At 39.7% G+C, this 21,082-nt stretch overlaps 2 protein-coding genes across 4 annotated transcripts in view; one reads left to right on the top strand and one right to left on the bottom strand.

Moving 5' to 3' along the window:
- pebp1 (phosphatidylethanolamine binding protein 1) lies at positions 1 to 2,617 on the top strand. The gene is made up of 4 exons (XM_041787694.1): positions 1 to 209; positions 561 to 670; positions 1,354 to 1,454; positions 2,137 to 2,617. Exons 1-4 carry the CDS (start codon positions 75 to 77, stop codon positions 2,352 to 2,354), a joined length of 564 nt encoding a protein of 187 aa, XP_041643628.1. The 5' UTR covers positions 1 to 74; the 3' UTR covers positions 2,355 to 2,617.
- Positions 2,618 to 4,182: 1,565 nt separating this feature from the next.
- taok3a (TAO kinase 3a) overlaps positions 4,183 to 21,082 on the bottom strand; it is a 106,419-nt gene continuing 89,519 nt past the window's right edge. For all 3 annotated transcript variants that reach the window (XM_041787309.1, XM_041787310.1, XM_041787311.1), the window contains exons 15-21: positions 17,120 to 17,356; positions 15,263 to 15,391; positions 14,088 to 14,291; positions 13,148 to 13,387; positions 12,472 to 12,684; positions 11,868 to 12,050; positions 4,183 to 5,586 (exon numbers count right to left, since the gene is read on the bottom strand). In XM_041787309.1, the coding sequence (XP_041643243.1) occupies positions 5,425 to 5,586; positions 11,868 to 12,050; positions 12,472 to 12,684; positions 13,148 to 13,387; positions 14,088 to 14,291; positions 15,263 to 15,391; positions 17,120 to 17,356 (1,368 nt within the window). In that variant the 3' untranslated portion in view covers positions 4,183 to 5,424. The remainder of the gene's footprint in view (positions 5,587 to 11,867; positions 12,051 to 12,471; positions 12,685 to 13,147; positions 13,388 to 14,087; positions 14,292 to 15,262; positions 15,392 to 17,119; positions 17,357 to 21,082) is intronic.

Below are 21,082 nucleotides of genomic sequence, written 5' to 3'. Positions count from 1 at the left end.
TGTACCTGAACACAGCACTTTGGACAGTTTTTGGGGTGCCTGCAAGTACCGTCAGCAGCGGACCGTCAGTTAAAATGCCCGTAGATTTGAGCCAGTGGACCGGGGCTCTGGCCCTCCAGGATGTTGAGGAACAACCTGCGAAACCTTTGACGATTAAATACGGCTCCGTAGAGATCGATGAGCTCGGCAAAGTGCTCACTCCAACACAGGTTGTTCAGCTAGCTTACTATTAGGGGCTAGTCAGGCTAACAACTCTGCTAAGTTAGCATCATTTCTGCTCTAATGCGATTGGCTCTAATGCTGTAATGCAAGTGTAGCATGTATGCAGATGTGATGTTTAACATGTTTAAGTGGTATCGGTGAGTTTATGGATGTTAAGTAACAATGAATAAGGTTACACAACGCATTCTGAAGCATGCACGCAGCTGTATTTCATTGATAATACTGCCTCTAAGCGGCTGGAGTTGAGAGTTGCAATCGTGGCACAAGGCCACCAAAACGGCACATTGACGCACTGGTTTTTAGTTACTGCTCGTAGTTATAACCGTTCTCACAAACAGGTGCAGAACCGACCCACCTGCATCGAATGGGCAGGATGTGACCCGAGTAAGATGTACACTCTGGCCCTGACCGATCCTGACGCCCCCAGCAGGGAGAGCCCAAAGTTCAGGTGAGTGAAGCAAGAAGACCTGGTAACAATTTAAGTAATTTCAACAACATGTAGATAAATAAGGGTTGCAAGAGCGCTGCCTTAAAATAATCATTCATGACAACAAACATCACTATGTTTTTTAACTAAAATCCAATAACATTGTTCTATAAATGGGACCTTTGTTTTATTGGAGAATAGTCTGTATCGCCAGGAATTATCAGGACTCTATTACGAAGCCTGTCTTTTTCTGTGCATCATGTACATCGCTGCTCTTAGGGACCAAAGCAAACCATACATTTCAATCATGTCTTGTAGTTTTAAATCAAAGTAACTGCCAGAAAATTAGCTTCCCCTTTCTTTAGATTTTTTCGAAATAGTTTTCATGTAAGCACATAATCATCTGTAACGTAGACCCTGACTCAGGTATTCATTATGAGAGTGTCATGATTAAGAAATCATAATGCAGAACATGCCTTAAGGGAGCTCATTGTCACTATTATCATTGCTCAAATGAAGCTCAAATCAGTGTCACAAGTCAAGTTTTAAATGAAGGTTTTGTCAAAGCTTGTATCAAATGTATCAAAACACAGGAAACGTTATTTATTTATCTATCACCTCCTCAAAAGTAAGTCTGTTTCTGTGTTGGACTTTTCTGGATTTTTAAAAACATCAAGATATTTTTTGTTTTCCTTACACTAAAGGGAGTGGCACCATTTCCTGGTGGTCAACATGAAGGGAAATGACGTCTCCTCTGGCAGTGTCATGTCAGACTACGTGGGCTCTGGTCCTCCAAAGAACACAGGTAAGAGAGGGACTGTAAAAGGATACTGATGGTTTTCAGACATGCACTGTCCGTTAATTTCTAGATGAAAATGTTGTACTGAATTTTACTGAATATATGGGATACTTTGCAAAACTAGTGCAAACTAAAAAAAAAAAAAAAAACAGTTACATGTTTTTCAAAGAGACTGAATGTGCTGTGAAAGCTCAAAACTAGAGCCCGGCCAATATGGGATTTTTGGGGCCGATGCAGATAACAATACTGGGGGGCTAAAAAAGCCAATATCCGGTATATCAGCCGATAACCCATATACTGGCCGATATATGAACATAAAAACATTGATATACACAGGATATATACTGTACATGAACACAAATGTGGCTGAGTTCAGCAGGGACACACACAGAGCGACAGGAGCAGAGACAAAATCCCCACGCAGCAAAAAGTTAATATATCAGCTACATATTGGCCGATGTTGATTAATCTGTGATACACTTTAATCGGCCCGCCGATAAATCAGTCGGGCTCTACTCAAAACATTAATAAAGATATAGCATGTTTTACAGTAGAATGAAGTCTTTCTTTGGATTGTGTCCCAGCCTTCACACTTGTACATTTTAACTTGTATGAATGAAACTTTTATCAAACTAAAATTAATTACTCTGTGTGTTAGGGGTGTTAAATTCAGATTTTGCCCCCTCAGGTCTGCACAGGTACGTCTGGCTGGTGTATGAGCAGTCTGGCAGCCTGGACTGCTCAGAGCCCTGCCTCACCAATCGCTCTGGAGAAGGACGAGGAAAGTTTAAGATCCAGACCTTCAGGCAGAAGTACAACCTGGGAGCCCCAGTGGCAGGAACCTGCTATCAGGCCGAGTGGGACGACTATGTTCCCAAACTGTACGAGCAACTGGCTGGGAAATAAACAAAGACTAAATGGTTAAGCATTCAGCACTAGGAATTCCCACCAAAGGTGTTTGGAGGGAAGACTCCATGTTTATGCATTCAGCACTAGGAATTCCCACTAAAGTTAGTGATTTGTACTAAATCCCCCTTATTGTGAAAAGAAGAGGGAAAGCATTTGTTTTTGTGTGCCATTGCATAGTATTTTGTTTCCCTCAATTGATGCCTACTAAATTGAAAATTAAGTCAACAGCACGTGTCTGCAATAAATCTGTTACACACTGATACTGTTGTGCTCTGTAGTTTTTAATTGCTAAAAATAACACCCATTTTGCTCTAACATTACTGAAAAAAGTACTATGGTCATGCCTATTGAGACATTTGAATTTAAAAAAAAAAATTCAATGTTAATCTAAATAATATCTATTTGATTTTTGGTGCTGGTGGGTCAACTTTGGCATTTAGAAAGCAGTTTCAATAAAGAACGATTAATAGTGCAACTGTGGTTGCAGAAAATGCCCACTTTGATTGGTGTAACTGCTGTTTGAATTTAGTACTTTTCCTTAAAATGATTATGTTTGTGCACATAAGTTATTTTAGTGTAATCAGAATCAGGAGAACCCAACTGATGACAGGGAGATTTTAATATATTTGAACAGTTTAGCAAGTCTATGTAGCAGGGAAGAAGACATTAGTAATCAGCATGGCTGTTGGCTTTAATATATAGTATACTAATAATTGATTGATGGCTAATGGACTTTATGAATCCCGTGCAAAAGAGCACATGAAACATACCCTCTACCTGGCCTGTGATTCTAGAGTATAATGCATGGGATCTGGTCAGATGATTGCAGTAGTGCAGAAAAAAAGGGACTGCCTCAAACTTTGGTCAGTGTTATCTAACACAGTGTAGTAACCTCTGATCTTAAAAGCCTCTCAGTCATGCAGGGTTTCAATGTTAAACCAGCATGTTTTTGAGGAAAATGGAAAAACCAAGAATCTGTAATGATTTGAAATGACATAATCCATGCATGATTTTTGTTTCATTATTTTAACCACATGCAGTAGAAATTGCCATCTTCCAGGGGAGCTGAAATGATAAAAGGGGATGGTTTTATGTCCCTCTTATCTCCTGTGTACTCTGCATTGAAGGTAACACAAATATGATAAACACATTATGAGTCTGGAAAAATTCAATTTTCATGGTTAGAATCTTAAAAGTTGTAAATTTCTCTTGAATTTTAGTCCTGGGGCTTCAGCTTGCCCTTAACCTTTCTGCAAAGGGAGAGACACCTGTATAATAAAACTTCAATAACTCATTTTTTGACTATTTTTGTGCGGAGATTTTGTTTACATAACTTATTGAAATGATCTAAAGAATATTTTTTTTTAAAAAGGAATGAAAACCTGTAAAGAAATTGCAAGAAAAACACCTTATCAAGGTAGAATATTACAAACTTATCTGTTACTTGTGCTTACTTGTTAAAGCATCTTGTCCAATCAAACACCAGAGACTAGAGCCCCACAGCATCTTTGGCGGTCCAAGCTCAAAACCTTTGTAAACTTCACTTAATGGACAAAATGTGTTTATTTTCTCCTGGTATCTGAAGCTTATCAGTTATTTGCCTATTTTATGGTTCCATTTCAATTTAGTTGGTAGAGCAGGCACCCAGAAGCTGTGGTATTCCATACACTGGTTGCAGGATTGATTCTGGGTCTCTCTGCTGTTTGGTGTACGTCTTTCCCCAATCTCTCGCTCCCCAAGTTTCTCGTCTCTCTTCAGCTGTCTTGTCCAAATAAAGGTAAAAAGCCCCAACAAATAATCTTTAAAAAAGAGGTTATGTTTATGATGTAAGAACTCACACTGGATATATTTACCACCACGTCCTTGGTTTGTGTGATGAGCACTTTATTTACAAATATAATTAAAAGCTCTGACAGAATCATGCTTTCTTTTAACCTGGAAAAAAAAATTAAAGTGCATGCAATAATAAAGCATCATACTGGTCTGGTCTGTAAGAAAATACACAGCTTGAGAGTTGTGTAAAGCAAAAAAAAAAAAAAAGTCCCATTGATGGATGACTGAACGTCAAATACTATCTGAGGACGGGGAGGGAAAAAGCGCATTTAAAAATTCTTTTTGATTTCAGTGACATTTAAAATACGATACGAAAATAAGTAAAAGCTCTCCATAAATCCTTCTATACACAAAGTACAAGTCCCCCCCCCCCCCCCAGCCCTCCCCCCATGAAGCCCTTTGTGCTAGCTGGGAGTTGGATTTCACGTGTCACATGTACTATTATTATTCACATTGACTGCCAGTGCAGAGAAATCAGTACGATACACATATAGAGTACCATGATTCACCCTCCCCTTGGAAATCACCCAAAGGAGTCACATTTATCAGAAGCGTACCTCTATGTACAGTGATATTTGTCTCTCAAAGTATCAAATTACTCAAATTTGTCATAAAAATGTCCTGATGAATAAATACCAAAAGTGTTGAAAGAAGCAGCACAGACCAACAGTGGCTGCGGAAGGATCGGCTGTTTGATTTATCGCTTTGAGAGATTTTTTGCACCGAAGAACAAACTAGAGAAAGAATTGATCACCTCTAAAGATGCATGTTTGCGGAGCGATTGTTTTGCTCGCTTAACTGCCCGTCATTTTTCTCTCCCTCCTTCTCTCCTCTTCCACTTTTAGTCACACTAAAAGTGTCATCATTGCACAAGAAACAAGAAACACTGTAACGATGTTATCATTATTCTTACAAAAACATGACAACTACAGGATCCAGCATAATTTTTTTTGTCGTCTTGTGACACCATAAGAGGTAAGGAGGGGGAGGAAGTTTGGGTGGGTTTTACTGGGGCGCCAAAACCTGCCGTCAACTCTTTGACCAGCTCAGAGACCAGCTGATTCTGGAGCTGTTGATATTTTTTGCGTCCTTGTGTGTTTGAGTGTGGGCGTCAGCAGCAGTGAACACCTGCACTGTCCGGTCAGGTCAGAGGAGAGGGAGGGGTGTACTGAGGCAGACGACAGACGCCTGGGGGAGATTACGGCGGCGATATCAGCAGCGGGACAGAAGCCTCTCATCTGTAGTCATCCTTGGGGAGGTCCAGGGTGCCCAGGTTTCCAAAACCCAGCCGCATGCTCTCCATGTCAAAGCTGTCGAGCTCTCGCTCTTGACGCTCCAGCAGGTGTTTGATCCGGTCGGTCCGCTCCTTCTGAAGGGAAACCAGCTCCTCTTCAATCTGCAGAGATCAGATCATAAATATATACACTAAAAACATAAACATCTTCAAAGCATATATTCTGTAGTTTCTGTTGTCAGGCTTAGCTTTTTAAAATGCTCTTTTTTTTAACAATCTTGTTTTTTTTTCTTTTTTTAAAAAAATACTTAATTCTTACAGTCTTTCTCCAAAAAAGGGCAAGACTTCAACAATAACAACAAAGACACAACATCATGAGCCCTGGATTGTCTCAAATTCAGTGATTCAGTCTTTATCCTGTTACCAAATGTTAATTTTGGCATTTTGGTCTCAACAGACCAAACATCATTCTTCTACTTGACCATGGGGTCTCCCATATGCCTTTTGGCGAACTCTTGTTGATATCTTATTCGAGTCTTCTTCAACAGTGGCTTTCTCTTTGCCACTCGCCCATAAAGCTTTGACTCATGAAGAACAGTCGTCGTATGCAGAGTCTCTCCCATCTCAGCTGCTGAAGCTTGTAACTCCTTCAGAGTAGTCATAGGTGTCTTGGTGGAATCTCTCACTAGTCCCCTTCTTGCATGGTCATTCAGTTTGTGAGGACGGAGTGATCTAGGCAGATTTACACGTGCCATATTCCCTCCATTTCTTGATGATGGATTTAACTGAACTCCAGGGATGTAAAGTGCCCTGGAATTTTTTTTTATATCCACACCCAAGACTAAGACTTTTAAATAACATTTTCTCTGAGTTGTTTGGAGTTTTCTTTTGTCTTTTTGGTGTAATGGTAGCCAGGAATACTAATTAACCAGTGACTGGACCTTCCAGACACAGGTGTCTTTATACTACAATCCCTTGAGACACATTCACTGCACTCAGGTGATCCTCATTTCACTAATTGTGAGACTACTAACACCAGTTGGCTGGACCTCTGTTGAATTAGGTCAGTCACTTTAAAGGGGGTGAATATTTATGCACTTATTTTAACTTCCATTACATATTTTTGTTTAATCAACAACACTTTGTCGAAGTCAGTTTTCACTTTGACATTAAAAGAGTTTGTTTTTTTTTTTGTCAAAGAGCCAAACTATATTGACCACGACTGATTTACAAATAGGTTAAAACATCCTAGGGGGTGAATACTTTTAATATGCAGTGTACTGTATATCACAGCACAGAATTTTCTTTATAGACAAATAAACATTTTTCAAAAACTGTACTACCCTCAGACAAAGCCCATTACATGTGAATAGTTTACATTAAGTAAGCCCCATGAAGACTCCAACATGGCTGTGCTACACAAAAATTTGCTCTTACAGTGTCGTGAAAAAGTATTTGCACCCTTTTTGATTCCTGAGTTTTTTGCATATTTATCACACTTAAATGTTTCGGATCATCAAACCAATTTCTATATTTCACAAAGACAACCCAAGTAAATAGAAAATGTAGTGTTTTAATGATTATTTAATCTTTTAAGGGGGAAAAAACTCAAACCTATTTGGCCCTGTGTGAAAAAGTAATTACCCCCTGAACCTAATAACTGGTAGTGCCACTCTTGGCAGCAATAACTGAATCAAGCGTTTGTGATAACTGGTGATGAGTCTTTCGCATCGCTTTAGAGGAATTTTGGCCCACTCTTCTTCCCAGAATTGTTTTAACTCAGCCATGTTGGAGGGTTTTCCAGCATGAACTGCTGTTTAAGGTCACACCACAGCATCTCAGTTGGATTTAAGTCTGGACCCTGACTGGGCCACTCCAAAACCTTAATTTTGGTTTTCTTGAGCCATTCAGAGGTGGACTTGCTGGTATGTTTCAGGTAGTTGTCCTGCTGCATAACCCAAGACCGCTTAGCTTGAGGGCACTAACTGATGGCTGGACATTGGCCTTCAGGATTTTCTGGTAGACAGCAGAATTCATTGTTTCATCAATTACAGCAAGTGGTCCAGGTCCTGAAGCAGCAAAGCAGCCCCAGACCATCAAACTACCACCACCATGTTTGACTGTTGGCATAATGTTCTTTTTATCAAATGCTTTGTTATTTTTATGCCAGATGTAACGGGCCACACACCCTCCAAAAAGTTCCACTTTTGTCTCGTCAGTCCACAGAATATTTCTCCAAAAGTCTTGAGGATCATCAAGATGTTTCTTGGCAAAGGTGAGACGGGCTCCTGTGTTCTTTTTTATCAGCAGTGGTTTTGGCCTTGGAACTCTCCCAGTGTGGTCCTACAGGTCGGATGCCATTCAAGGTCCTCATGTGACCTCCTGGATGAGTCGTTCTTGCACTCTTGGAGTCATTTTGGTTGGCTGTCCACTCCTGGGGAGGTTAACAAATTTTCCCAGTTTTCTCCATTTGTGGATAATGGCTCTGACTGTGGTTTGCTGGAGTCCAAAAGCCTTGGAAATGGCTTTGTAACCTTTCCAGATGGAGAGATTTCAATCACTTTGTTTTATTCATTTGTTCTTGAATTTCTTTGGATTCTATTTAAGTGATTTCTTGATTCAACAAATCTGGCGATAATCAGGCCTGGGTGTGACCAGTGAAATTGAACCCAGCTTTCCAAAAAGCTGGGGGGTAATTACTTTTTCACATAGGGGCAGATAGGTTTGGATCCCCCCCCTTAAAAAATGAAATAATCATTCAAACACTCTATTTTCTATTTACTTGGGTTGTCTTTGTGAGATATAAAAATTGGTTTGATGATCCGAAACATTTAAGTGTGATAAATATGCAAAAACTCAGGAATCAGAAAGGGTGCAAATACTTTTTCACGGCCGGGTAAATGTAGCTGTCACAAAGAAGCTGATAACACTCTTCCAGAAATGTTGTTTCAATGTTTTTTTTACCTGTCATCACAGGTTTGTGGTAATAGCTTTATTTTTATTGTTTTGTATTCTATTAATTTAGCATGGGGGGGGGGCTTATTTTATTTACCTGTTTCCCTGCTGTCATAATATTGTTGCTAATATTATTCTTTAAAACCCAGCTTCAAATTAAAAAAACAGGTGAACTCATTATCAAAATGTAATGAATAACAAATGATGGCTTGATAATGAGCCTGTAACAAATAAAAGATAGAAAAGGACCAAGAGAAGAGAGTTTGATCTGCCATTAAGAGCCCAAAGCATCTCCAGAGTTTATTTTGAGGTCCACTTTTGTCATTTTCTGTTTTTTTTTTTTTGAGTCATAAATAGCCATTATATTCAAGAAGACCCTCTAAAAAGTGTATTTTTTGTTTAGTGAAGCTTGGTTGGCCTTACCATAATGGACTCAGTTTTATTTAATGATGATACAAAGTTATCCTGTTTTTCTTTTTTTCCAGTTATAACTTTATTGCATAAATACATGCTAAAATGATTTAAGTAATTAGACCAGTATAGGTTTTGTCATTTTTATGAATGCCCGATCAATGCTTCTGTTTTAGAGTAAATTGTATGCAGGAATTATTCTTGCTCACCAAGTACTTCTTCATATTACAACATTAAAATTGTAAAAACCCAAACTATTCAATAAAGAAAAGACCTAAATATTAGCCCAGACATGCCTTTACAGTCCATAAGGAATGATCTCATCATGCAAAATGAATGAAAACATCTGTATAAGTGTATTTTGTAATAATCCTTTTTTTAATTCATTGTAAAGCTTTTCATGTTGCAGTCTGCAATTATCATTTTGTCATGGCTTACTATCTACTTAATATCCCTAAAAATTGACCTCAACGCATTGCATACCTGCGTAAATGATGCCTGACTTTAACACTATTGTTTTATGCCTTGTGAAGGTTTCGTTGTGTTAAATTTGCATTGGCAGTTGTGTCTGCCTTCTCTTTCAGCCGAGCTCCCACACTGATTCGGCACTCACATCCACAGGTGCAGACAAAACACTGCATGGCGCAATACGGCAATCCGACCAACTACTGAGCATGCACAGAAAAGTCCAGACTCTGACCATGAACCGAACCCGAGGACAATAGTGCTTCTGAAAAGCATGACATCATCCCAGTCCCAGAGTGCATGTCTGGTCGCAGCCAGTAGATGGCGACAGACCACCACGGCTCACTGCAGACACCAGTGGACCCAACAGAACTGGATCAGGGCTGCATTTCAAACGTCTCTTCCTTTGTTGTCGGAGTGCTGTCTGCTAGACTGTGTCGATGACGTCGGTCACTTCGGAAGGATGTGGACTTAACCATTTTTTAATCTTAACACATGATGCTTGACAGGTGGCCTCAATTTTCTCATAAACTATGCATCTCAATCAGTGTCATGCAACCAAATTATGAGGGGCACAGATTGAAAAAGCTGTGCCATTCTTAAGTGAAAAGCATCATTTTAAACTTAAGTATAAAGACAAGCTGTCAGCTTACAAAAAAACTTGTGGTTTTATAATTGAAGTCCCTTGTTATGAGTTAGTATGAAAATCCAGTTTTGACAAAACAACACAATGTTCCAGAAAAGCAAAAATAACTTTGCACATTGTTTTACAAAATAAACTGGAAATGCCAACCATGAGGTAATAAGACAAAAATACTGTCTTATGGAGATTTCAGCAGCATTATGAGTGTGTGGGAGAGAAATGACTGTCTGCTCCCTGCAGGAAGGCATACCACTGTCATCACCACCTGTGGTGAGGGAAATCTGTGTGCGTGTCTCTGTGAACTCATGACTGTCTGTCTGGGTTGCTTTTCAACAACCGTGCTGCCTGCTGAGGTGGATGCAAATGTGTATCCAGACCTGTCCGCATGAGCACCAGGATGTGCTTTAAAAAGCACCTGGACCATTTATATGTTTACTCATTTGAGTCTGTTTGTGTTTGTCTGCACACTTCAGTGTTCCCTTCTTTGTGTTGTACAGTAAGTACAGCTGAGGATGTTGAAGGCCAGAAAATGATTTGGCATTTTTATCTGGTTTGATTTTTGTGTAAGGCTTCTCCATTGCGCTGCTTAGTTAGTGATTATTGTCCAGGCTACAATGTCTATGAAAATATATATGTTTAAAATAATCTATGCTTTAAAAAGAGGTCAACATGAAGCAGAAATAATGTGTGTAAAAACAACCAAATGATTGTTAAAAAGAGGGATGTCATGTTAGGAAATTGCACAGATGCATTCATGAAGTTACATTTTGGCTGATTGTGGGGCTCACAAGCTGCACTTCATTTAAAACACGTCAGGACTTAACCAAGTAAATACCAATAAACTATTCAGTAGCACAACTACTAACTTCAAGTTCTGGTCCCCTGAAGAGGGAATTTTAGGGTCAGATCTTCAGGGGAACTCAGCTCCTGTAGAGTGTGACATGTAGCCCTCCTTGCAAATAGTCAGTCCTCAGTCCTCAGCAGGATAATTTAGAGAAAAATAGCCTAATAGCAAAATGCAGTAACTTGAGGTTTACAACACAAAATATTTTGTAAAAAAAAAAAAAAAATTGTAGAACAGACTGTTTTTACAAAAGTACTGAATTTGACTGGTGTTATATTCCAATTACTATTTGCACATTGTTTTATAGGCCAGTAAGATAGGATATACTACTTACTGTTGAGCCAAGTTCTAATGCCAATACACTAGACCAACCAAGTTTAAAATGCTGATTTTTTTCTGTGGAGCATTGCATCTCGACACAGTGCAAAACTACTTTTACTAAAGTACATTAATATCCAAATCAATGATAGTAAATGGGTTTAGGGTATGATATAATGTATGGCATGAGTAGAATATGACTGACTTAAATTGTTACAGATCATTTCTACACATTATTCATAATGAGAGCTGGAAAAAAAAATATTTTGAAAGGTTTCAGTCACATTCCAAAAAATCTGATGGGATTTTGTCCCTAATTGCTGGGATAATGGGAAGAAATTTAGGGGTTCTTAAGCACACTTGAAAAGGGTTTAGAATCACCCATGGTGCCTTGTATCTGACTAAAAAAAAAAAAAAGTTTAAATTAAAAGCAGTTGTCACAAATTTACATTTACGTCCTTGTTATTTCAACATGTGTGGTTTGTTTGGTTTTAGAAGTTTAAAACAAACTGTGCTCAGTTTGAGAACTAGATTTGTCTCAACTCTAAAATGGTTCTCTATAAGTTTAACACCAGATTCCCACCAACAGGAATGTGGTACTTCACATAAGAGAGGGACATCTCTCTCCTTGTCTATACATTTTTAAAGAGCCTAACTTTGATAATTCTAGACCTCTTCCTTATATCATGAATACTAGTAACACTTTCTCCATCATTTTCCATTTAAACTTGAAAGTAAAATACTGAAGTACTGAAATATATTATATAAATGTCTCTTTGAAAATGGTGAGTGTTTCTTTCACCACACCTTTTGTTCCAGGTGAGCCCGGCGCAGCGACACCTTCTGCTCCAGCTTCTGCTGCTCGCGCTCGTGCTGCGCCTCGGTCTGCATCTTGATCTTGCTCTGGTAGGCATTGAGCAGCTCCATCTCCTGCTGCAGCTGCTGCCTCAGGGCCTGGCACTCGGCTTCCTGGGCTTCGTCCAGACGCAGCTGACACAGCCGACCATGGGCCACAAGGGGGGGGGGGGTACAAAGAGAGAGAGAGAATGAGAAAAAGAGAGGGAGAGACACATGGAAAGAGACAGGAGAAAGAGGGAATAGAGATAAACAAGAAAGAAAATGGGAGGAAGGAAAGAGGAAAGTGGAAGGGCAACGGGGACAGACAGTGGAAAGGGTGCAGAAAAAACATGAAGGGTGACATAAAGATTTAGGAGAGATGTGAGGCAAAGACACATAAGACGAGGACAAACAAGAGGGAAGAAAAACACAGTCATAAGCAACAGTAAAAATAAGGCCTCAAAATCTTCAACAAGCACACATTTTATATCTCTAAAATTGACACCTTCAGTGTCCAAAAACAGAGGGTGAATGCTCAGATATAAAACCATCTAGAAAACGTCTCTCCACTCACCGCCTGTGAGGCCATCATTTCGTTGATGCTCTGCTCGTATTGCTCAGCCAGGATGGCCAGCTTGCGTGTCTGCTCATCCTTCAGGGCCTTGAGCACCGTTTTGTGCTCGGCCTTGGGCGTAACTTCCATCTGGTGATGGCGCAGGGCCTTGTACTGCTTAGTCTGCACCTTACATGTGTCCTGAAACTGCTTCTTGATCTGCAGCTCCAGAGCCTGGTGAAGGGGAAGAAACAGGCAGAAAAAAATGAGAAATTACAGTTAAATTAAGAGCATATTCAATCAGTTTCTGCTTTAAGGATTTTACTGCTAAGATTCAAGGTTTAAAATGACCGGGGGCAGAAGCTCTCTTCTTTATTATCCTCAAAAGCAAATCAAACTGAGATGACATCCAGGGATGACTCATTTTTATGGTTCTGCACATTTTTTTTCAAATTAATTTGTTACATCCATCTTGCATCAGTGTTATATCAAAATCTTCCACATATAAAGGAAGTTGCTCATGGCTTGCACCATCTTAAGAGGTGGAACATATTTAGCATTTCAAATACACAAGTAGAATTTAAAAAATGAATCTCTAAACAAAAGAAATCCAAAAAGGTGCTTCCACCCTGCATTTCAATCACCAGTATCCTAAATATACTGCATGGGAAATTCTTCCATCTCTGTGTTGACTCACTTTGAGGTTCTTGGGCTGCTGCCGGAGCTCCAGCACATGTTTGCGGTGGAGCTCCCGCTCCCGCCGGTTGTTGTATTCTATCTGGTTCTCCAGCTCGGTCTGGTGTTGCAGGCGGATCAGGTCCATCCGCAGCTTCTGCAGGGTCTTGAGCTGCCTGTGCTCCAGCTCCTGCATGGACTCGTCGTGGCGGATTAACATGGCGTGCTCCATCTCTTTTTGGGTCTTCTTCTTGTTCAGTTCCTGACAGAAGAGGAGGAAGAGGGGTTGACTTACAGCAGGGTGATGCTAATATAACATAAAAATGTTCCCAATAAGGAATCCTTCATTTTTCTCCATGTTTCAGTTCTTACTAACGTTGGCTTTTCTTAACAGATGAAAAAATCAATTAATACTTGAAATTAAATGGTTTGGGGTAATTACAAATTCCGTTTAAATCACTGGGATTCATTTTGAATTTAAAAACTTCGCTTTCTGTCCACTGAAACATTTTGTTATCAAAAACGTGACTTAGAGTTTCATGTGTTTTGCTAAAGACAGGTTTTGAAGTTTCTAATAATTTGTCAGATTTACACAACGGCTTTTACAGATTATGAAATTGTTGCCTTGCTTTACCCTGCAATAATCTTCTTAGTCTTACTAGGAAACACCTCACAGATCTGAAGAACAATGGTTGTAACTATTAAGAAAAACCCTGAGTTTGCTGACAGAGACAGCTTTTTGTTTTATAATCCTGTCAGGCCCGTTTACACCCTCATCACAAACAACTACCAAATAAGCAAGAGGTTTCAGTTCAATTTAAACTCTTGACATGGACATAATTTGGTTTGGTAAACCTGAGTTTTGGTCAAGTAAGTCTTTATTTTCAAATAAAAAATTGAAATTTTTACTATTAGTGTCTGAATTGCATGTGGTGTTTTTTTTAAATGTACGTCCTTCACACCTCTCGAATCTGTTCTTGCTCCAAGTCATGCCTCTTGATCATGACTTTGCGCTTGAAGCCACGGCAGTTCCTGTCATAGAAAACTCTCTGTTGTGCGAGGAGATGAGCCTCCTCTTCAGCTTGGGAATGCTGCATGTTCTCCTTGTGCTTGGACAGGCGCTCCTGCTTCTCCTTTTTGGGTGTGCTATGGTCCTCATTCATCTCCTGAGAGGAAACAAGGTTTCAAAATATAGGAGTTAGCACATGACTTTAGCCTATTTATATGTTCAATTCAGCTATGTCAGGTGGATTCTGCGTGGAATTCTGTGTGATATATCTGTTAAATAGTTATTCGCGCAGAAAAAATCTAGTTCATCTAGTCACTGTCCTATTCTAGTCAACAAAACATTATTTGAAATTTAAGCCTAAAACCAATGGACACTTTACAAGCAAATGCGTTTTATCACAAGCATAACATGTCCAAATAATGGAGATAAATGCATGTTTTTAATGAAAACAAATCTCCTTAACATAAAATAGAGTCCACAACATTTTGTATTTTGCTGCGAACATACACCCAACTCCATTTGACCTTTTGTTTCACACCACCAATGACTTTCATTGCCAGAGGAGGGTTGGGAAAAACATTTCAGCCGCATCCATTCCTCCTCAGTATGACTCCTCTTTCTCTTTCATGGGCTTTAAGGTAATCTACAACTCAGGCTAATGCACTTAACACATGAGCCTGATCCCTGCTCTCTGTGGTGTCTGATTCTGTTATAGCCCTCAGTTGGTGGGAAATATCTCTCCCTGCCAGTGACGCTTTCTTTTAACTGTGCTGACCTAATTTTAGTCACTTATCTAGTGACTGGAAAACACTGAGTATCACACTGGCAGCCCACAGGAGCATTTTCTCTCAGTTTCAAGGTTGAGGAGGCACACAGATGCACATTGTATGTACTCTGAATGTGTTTTTTTTTCACATGTGTAGGAACATAGTGAGTAGGCTGAGTGACTCAACACATCTCAGAAAGGTGTTTTTAGGGGTACTGAATGTGCACGTTTGTGTGGAGGAGGGCTGATTCAACAGTAAACAGTAAACACGACCTCATGTGTGACACATGAGAGAGGGCGTACAAAGAAGTAAAAAAAAAAAAAAAAAGAAAAAAAAGAAAAGAAAAGGAAATGTGTCTCACCTCCTTAATCTTCTCCTTGCAAAGTTTGTACTGCTTTTTTTGGTTATCCAGGAAGGTGGTCAGCTCCTTCTTCTGCTGGGTCACAATCTGCTGCTGGAACTTCTTTTCATCTGTTAACGCTGTCTTCATCTGCAGGGGACAGAGCGGGAGAGAAGAGGCTTTTAGTTTAGCATGTGCAGCATAACTGGTGACAGGCTACAAACTCACCACTGAACAATAAACACAGTCATGAAATACCTCATTTATACTGTAGACAATCAATAAATAAAATACCTGCAATAAATTATATTTATTTTTCAGAGTGATAATAGTCTGTAGGGCTGTCAGCATCAATGTATTAATCCTGATGTGGTCCACAATTAGTGCATCGACTTTTTAAGCAGTCACAGTGGTTTAAAATATGTCCACCACTGCTCCCTAATGTCTCATTTAACTATTAAAAACTCACAGACAGCTCAGTGAACCAGACAAAAGTCATCTGTGCCTTGTGGTATCAAATATTTACTTTTTTACTTTTCCCTTATTTCCTTTTCAATCCATGACAAGTTCCTTCTTCGTAGGTTAAATTAATGCCATAATCTTCAATCAACCCAAAGTTTAACACAAAAATTTTCTTTAAAAATAAAAGGTCTGTATTCAAACAGGAGGTTGATTACCCTTAGTTTTATGTACAAAAAATGAATTAAAATTTTTTTGAAATGTAAATAGTGTAATTTAATAATGTAACAAAGGAGATTAAAAGCAATGAAATGCAAAATTCTGAGATGAATCGTAATAAACTTTTAGATCACTTGACAGCTAAAATAACAAGTAAGAGTTTTGGTCAGATATCAAAAAGATAGAAGAAATTGTATTTCTTGACACCTTGAGGCTGTATGAACATTGAGGGGGGCTTTCAGACAACATTTTATCAAAATAAATATCCAGTTAATAACATCATAATCTCCACGTTGATCGACAAAAAAGAACAAAACAAAAAACAATTATATCCCATCCAAAATATCACACTGGCTTTTGATTGGATTTATTTTCATGTATATATTTAAAAAAAAAAACACATATACAAACTAGACAACTTTTTGGCAGAACTCTTCTCTTCCGTGTCTAATGTCAGCGTTAAATATATTTAACACATAATTAGAGAAAAACTCAATATGGGCATATATTTTAGGAAAAAAATAGGCAATTGATGATGCCCGATACTTATTAAACAGGTTAAGTGATATACAGATATAAGTCATGGAGAGCAGATATACTACTAAAGCAATCTTTTTACAATCAATGGACATTTTGATAATGAAAGTCAATATCTGCTCTACTGGAATATTTATCGGTTTAACTGAGTGACATGCCTCCTACATGTAAAATTGTGTTTATGTTGCTGTTTATGTATGCATCCTGGTCCACTGTACATGAACAGATACACTATCTCCCTGGCAGGTCCGGCACGCTGCCTGCTAATCACAATAGATATGCAGCTTGTTTTTCAGAGCGTGACATTCTGTGACCCACTTCTGCACTTGTCTTTCATTTCATGAATCATTGGGTGGCAGCAGCGTGTCAAAACTTTCCTTAGCATTCAGGGTAAAAGTGATGCTGCTGATTAAGGTAAAAAAGACACATGTTGAACTGAGTTTCACTTTTCAACAAGCTTTTCTACAGCAGCTGAAGAATCAAACATTATGTCCTCCCCGGTTTTTCCAAAGCACACCTTATCCCTCAGCCAACTGTTGCCTGTTACATGAAGGTCAGCTTGATCATCTGCGAAATAACTTAGAGGTTACTGTTCTTATGCATCCACTCATGCATTTCCAATCATGTCCTATGAGCCCCCCCTCAGCTCCTCACATATCCCACCTCCTTCTCGGTCTGCCCGGCGTGGCGTTTGGCCAGCTTCTCCAGCTCGATGTAGGCGTTGTTGGCCTGCGTCTCCACCTCCTTCTGCAGCTTCAGTCGGTGCTCGTCCATCTCGGCCTTCAACTTGTTCTCCAGAGCGATCAGCTGCTTCTGGTGCTGCCGCCGCATGCGCTTGTAGCCCGACATCTGTTCCCGTAGTTCGCTCTCCTGCTCATGCTCGTGGATCTGCTTGGTCACCTGTGGAAGAAGAGAAATTGGAAGATTTGTTTGCGATGTTTTGATCACAATGAAAATGAAACTCTTCAATTTATAGGAAACAACTGAGGAGAATTAAAATAAAGGTGCTTTACGCCTCACCTTCGCTTTGTAAAAAATAGCTAAAGAATCTGCTTTTACAAGAACTGAAAAACAGATTCAGTTCCGTTCAATAGCTGCACTTATTCAGCAACATAGTTTTACAAAGGAACAAAAGAGGGTTCAATCAGGTGTGAAAAAAGACTCTAAAACAGGAAAAAATGCCACAAAATCCTTTTGGGTTTGTTTTATATAGAGGCAAACAAAAGCTCTTTGACATTCACATATCACAGTCACCACATATATCAGGCAACCACAAAAGATCTGCAGATAAAGTTGGATGGAGAGAGAAAAGTTTTTTAAAAACAGTATTAAAAATATACAAAGACAAGTGACATCTCTCAACAGCAATGTCACACATTTTTAAAGCAAACCCTAAACCCAATAAACCAACCTCCAGGCTGAAAGGGTTCTCCACGTCTAGTTGGTACTCGCTCCGCATCTTCTCGTAACTTCCACCTGAACTCCTCAGGCCAAACATGATGGCGAGTTTAGCCAAGTGCACCAGCATCAAGGAACCTTGCGCAGCATCCTATGCCCGACAGAACCCAGTTTGCGCTCCAATGCCACCCAAGAGACCCCACCCTAACTGGACCACGACCCCCCCCTACTGCTAACCCCTCCCTCTCCTTGGTTTGCACCCTGGGCATGCAGCGGCTGAGGCAGGCGTGTGAACTGTGAATGAGGCTGGCTGACGGCGCGGGCCAACAAGAGCACAGAGCTGCTCTTTAGTCAGGCTAACGCTAAGCGGCGGACAGCAGGTGGGTCACATGAATACCTCATTGAGAAAGAGTGAGAGAAGTTGGAGAGGGGGGGTCAGAAAGGAGCAGGCAGAGGGGGAGGTGATTGCAAAGGAGAAACAGCAGATGGAAAGTGACTGGGAGAGAGTTAAGGGTAAAGAAAAAATGGAAATAACCAGAAAAAAATATGAACTCCTATAGGTAATAATTGGGAGGGGGGCGGGGGGTCTTTGCAAAGAAGTGGAAGCTGAGCCCCCCCATACTTTTCCTTAATCTGTGCTGAATCAATACCTCACTGTAACAGCAGCTCCCAATCCCAGTCACTCGCCTCACCGCCACCCTGCATGCTGCCACAAAGGGCCAAGTCACGTCATGTGATGGCCTCTTTCACACAAGGCTGAGGGACGGGAAAGGGGATCAGATTCAGGGAGGGAGGGTTGGGGGGCATGGAGGCAAAAGGTGAATGTTCCAGTGAGATCAGCCATATTTTAGCAGCTTAGTTACTCTGCTTATTTTGAGGATCAGTGTGAAAGAAATGTGTTTACTGAGGATGATGAAACACTTCAGGTGGTTATTGTGACTGATTTTTGCAATAACAATGAAGTTTGTTTACCTGCATTTTATTTTTGGACAAACGGCAAAGTTCACTAAGACGACTGAGCTCTGCTCATTCATTCATTCATTGAGCGTCACGTGCCAGTGGATAGGAATGACCCCATGTCTGCACCTCAAAGCCAGCACCTTTAGGAGCACATCATTCTCTAAAGCAGAGTAAAATGCTTCAGAAAGGAAGAACAGAACTGAAAAAACTGAAATGTAAGAATTTCAGTATCAGGTAGACAAGTAGAGCTGGTTATTGATGATAAAGTAAAAGCACTGTGACAGAGCAGGTCAAGGTTGTTTTCATGAAAGAATTTAGGTCTGAAAAGAAAACATTCAATATGCTGAAGATGAAAGATGTGCTGCAGAATTCTGAATCCTTTATGCCAGATGATAAATGAGTGAAAGACAGCATTTAAAACATGTTACAATATATGTGAGCAGCTCTTTTAAGCTGAGGAAAAAAAAAGAATATATATTAATGGCCAAAAGACTTGCAGCTCTGTCATGTTCTTTCTGGGATAGAAGATCGGGTTGCTCTTTAAATGTTGAAACAAATGTGTAGTAACGTATGGTGAAGTCATTATTGTAAACAGGAGAAGTAGTTCTTTTACTATGCTGTGTATTTTGATGTAAGAAGAGGATGCAAATGCACAAGGGGTGCATAAGGATTAACCACAACTTCCAAATACTACCTTAGAGGAAAATATCCATTTTTACTTGCTATCAAAATTTAAAGTACACACCAATAAAGCATGTGTCTTTGAGTGTTAAGCTTCAACTGCAGCCAAAAAAGAACATATTGACATAAGGTGCATGTTTCTATGTGACCAAAACTTCTCAGTGATATGCTGCTCTGCTGTCGACATGGTGGTGTGTTTACAGGCTGTCAGGTTACAACCTGAAAGTTAGAACTTATGAAGAGTCAAGTGGCAGATGCGGTGAAACAGTTTACATGGTCGTCTCTCAAACAGCTTCACACTTCAGTCTGTTACTTCATCTGACCTATAATAACCCCAGCCCTCCCTCTCACACACTTCTTACGTCCTACATTTGCTCATGCTTTACATCCGTCATTTTTCCTCCAGAATTTTTCCTCTTTCTTTTGTCTTCATTTCCTCTTTTTCCTTCCATTGTTGTACTGTCCATCTTCTTCAGGTTTAACACCTTTCCTTCCTCTCTGTCTCATCATGTTTTCTCGTTTCTACATCAGATTGTCTCATTGCTTCATTTAACCTTTGAGAAACAAGCCCATCACACTTTTTCTTTTTTCTCTCCCTTGAGTCGTCCTTCTTTGCCCAGATTTCAATCTGCAACTGCTCTTTTGTCTCACCTCTGTTTGCTTATCTATCCTTCTCATCCCCTGATATCTGTCGTCCGTGTCCTGCTCCTCGCCTTTACCCTCTCCAGGCACATCTCATTTCATTCATGCTTTAATCCTTACAAATCTGTCTCCATCACTCTGATTTCCTCCCTTGTCCTTTGGAAATATGAGCTCATTTTTATCAATAGGGAATCTTGAGACATAGTAATTTTTTAGGATGTATGTTTTTGATTTGCATCCATTTTTAAATCCATTCCTCTTATTCCTTTCTTTTCCTGTTCTTCATCTTCCTCTCTCTTTTTCTCTCCATCTGGACCCTCCGTTCTTCTCTCTCTCTCTTTGTCTACCTGCTGATTCCAGTCTCAGCGAGTCGAGGCCAATCTAAGGACATCTGCGCTCGGCAGAAAAAGATGATGTCATCCCTCAAAGCGCCAGTGGGTAGGACTGGCACTAGCACGGATACTGAGGTTTACATGATACCTTCTCTTTTTAAGACAGACAGACACTCGGGTACACAGAGCTGCCGATGCAGCCACCACAGCTGCTTACATCTGAGGTATTTCATTCTGACTATAATCCACAGCAACTCACAATAAGCAAAGACTGTGATTGTGAGCGTCAACTTTGATGTATAAACTTACAATATTTCTGTTTCATTGATTCTTCGAACAAGAAGGTAACAACTTGAAGCAATAATCAAAGAATTGGGAAGGGGGAGATTTATACATGTTTTTATAAAATGTATGTAATTACATGACACACAGGGTATAAAGTGTAGAGTATAGAGTGTTTTAAGTGTTAAATGGAAAGAAACTGCTACAAGGACATGGCAGATGTCGACAAGTTGTATTCAGAGTAGTTTTGGATGGCAGTTGACATTAAATCTATTTGTAATTGGTAATGATCAATAGAGCATCGGTCATATTCTTTTAATTTATTAAATTA

Source organism: Cheilinus undulatus, linkage group 5 (genome assembly GCF_018320785.1).
Source record: "Cheilinus undulatus linkage group 5, ASM1832078v1, whole genome shotgun sequence".
NCBI lineage: Eukaryota > Metazoa > Chordata > Actinopteri > Labriformes > Labridae > Cheilinus > Cheilinus undulatus.
The sequence above is the reverse complement of the archived record's forward strand: the minus strand, read 5'-3'. Positions and strand labels throughout refer to the sequence as shown.

Bases quoted from the DNA above. Each gene is read 5' to 3' on its own strand.
- pebp1 (XM_041787694.1), top strand. From the start codon at position 75: ATGCCCGTAGATTTGAGCCAGTGGACCGGGGCTCTGGCCCTCCAGGAT. The intron at 210-560 runs GTTGTTCAGCTA...TCTCACAAACAG, and splicing joins AAGTGCTCACTCCAACACAG to GTGCAGAACCGACCCACCTG. The intron at 1,455-2,136 runs GTAAGAGAGGGA...TTGCCCCCTCAG, and splicing joins TGGTCCTCCAAAGAACACAG to GTCTGCACAGGTACGTCTGG.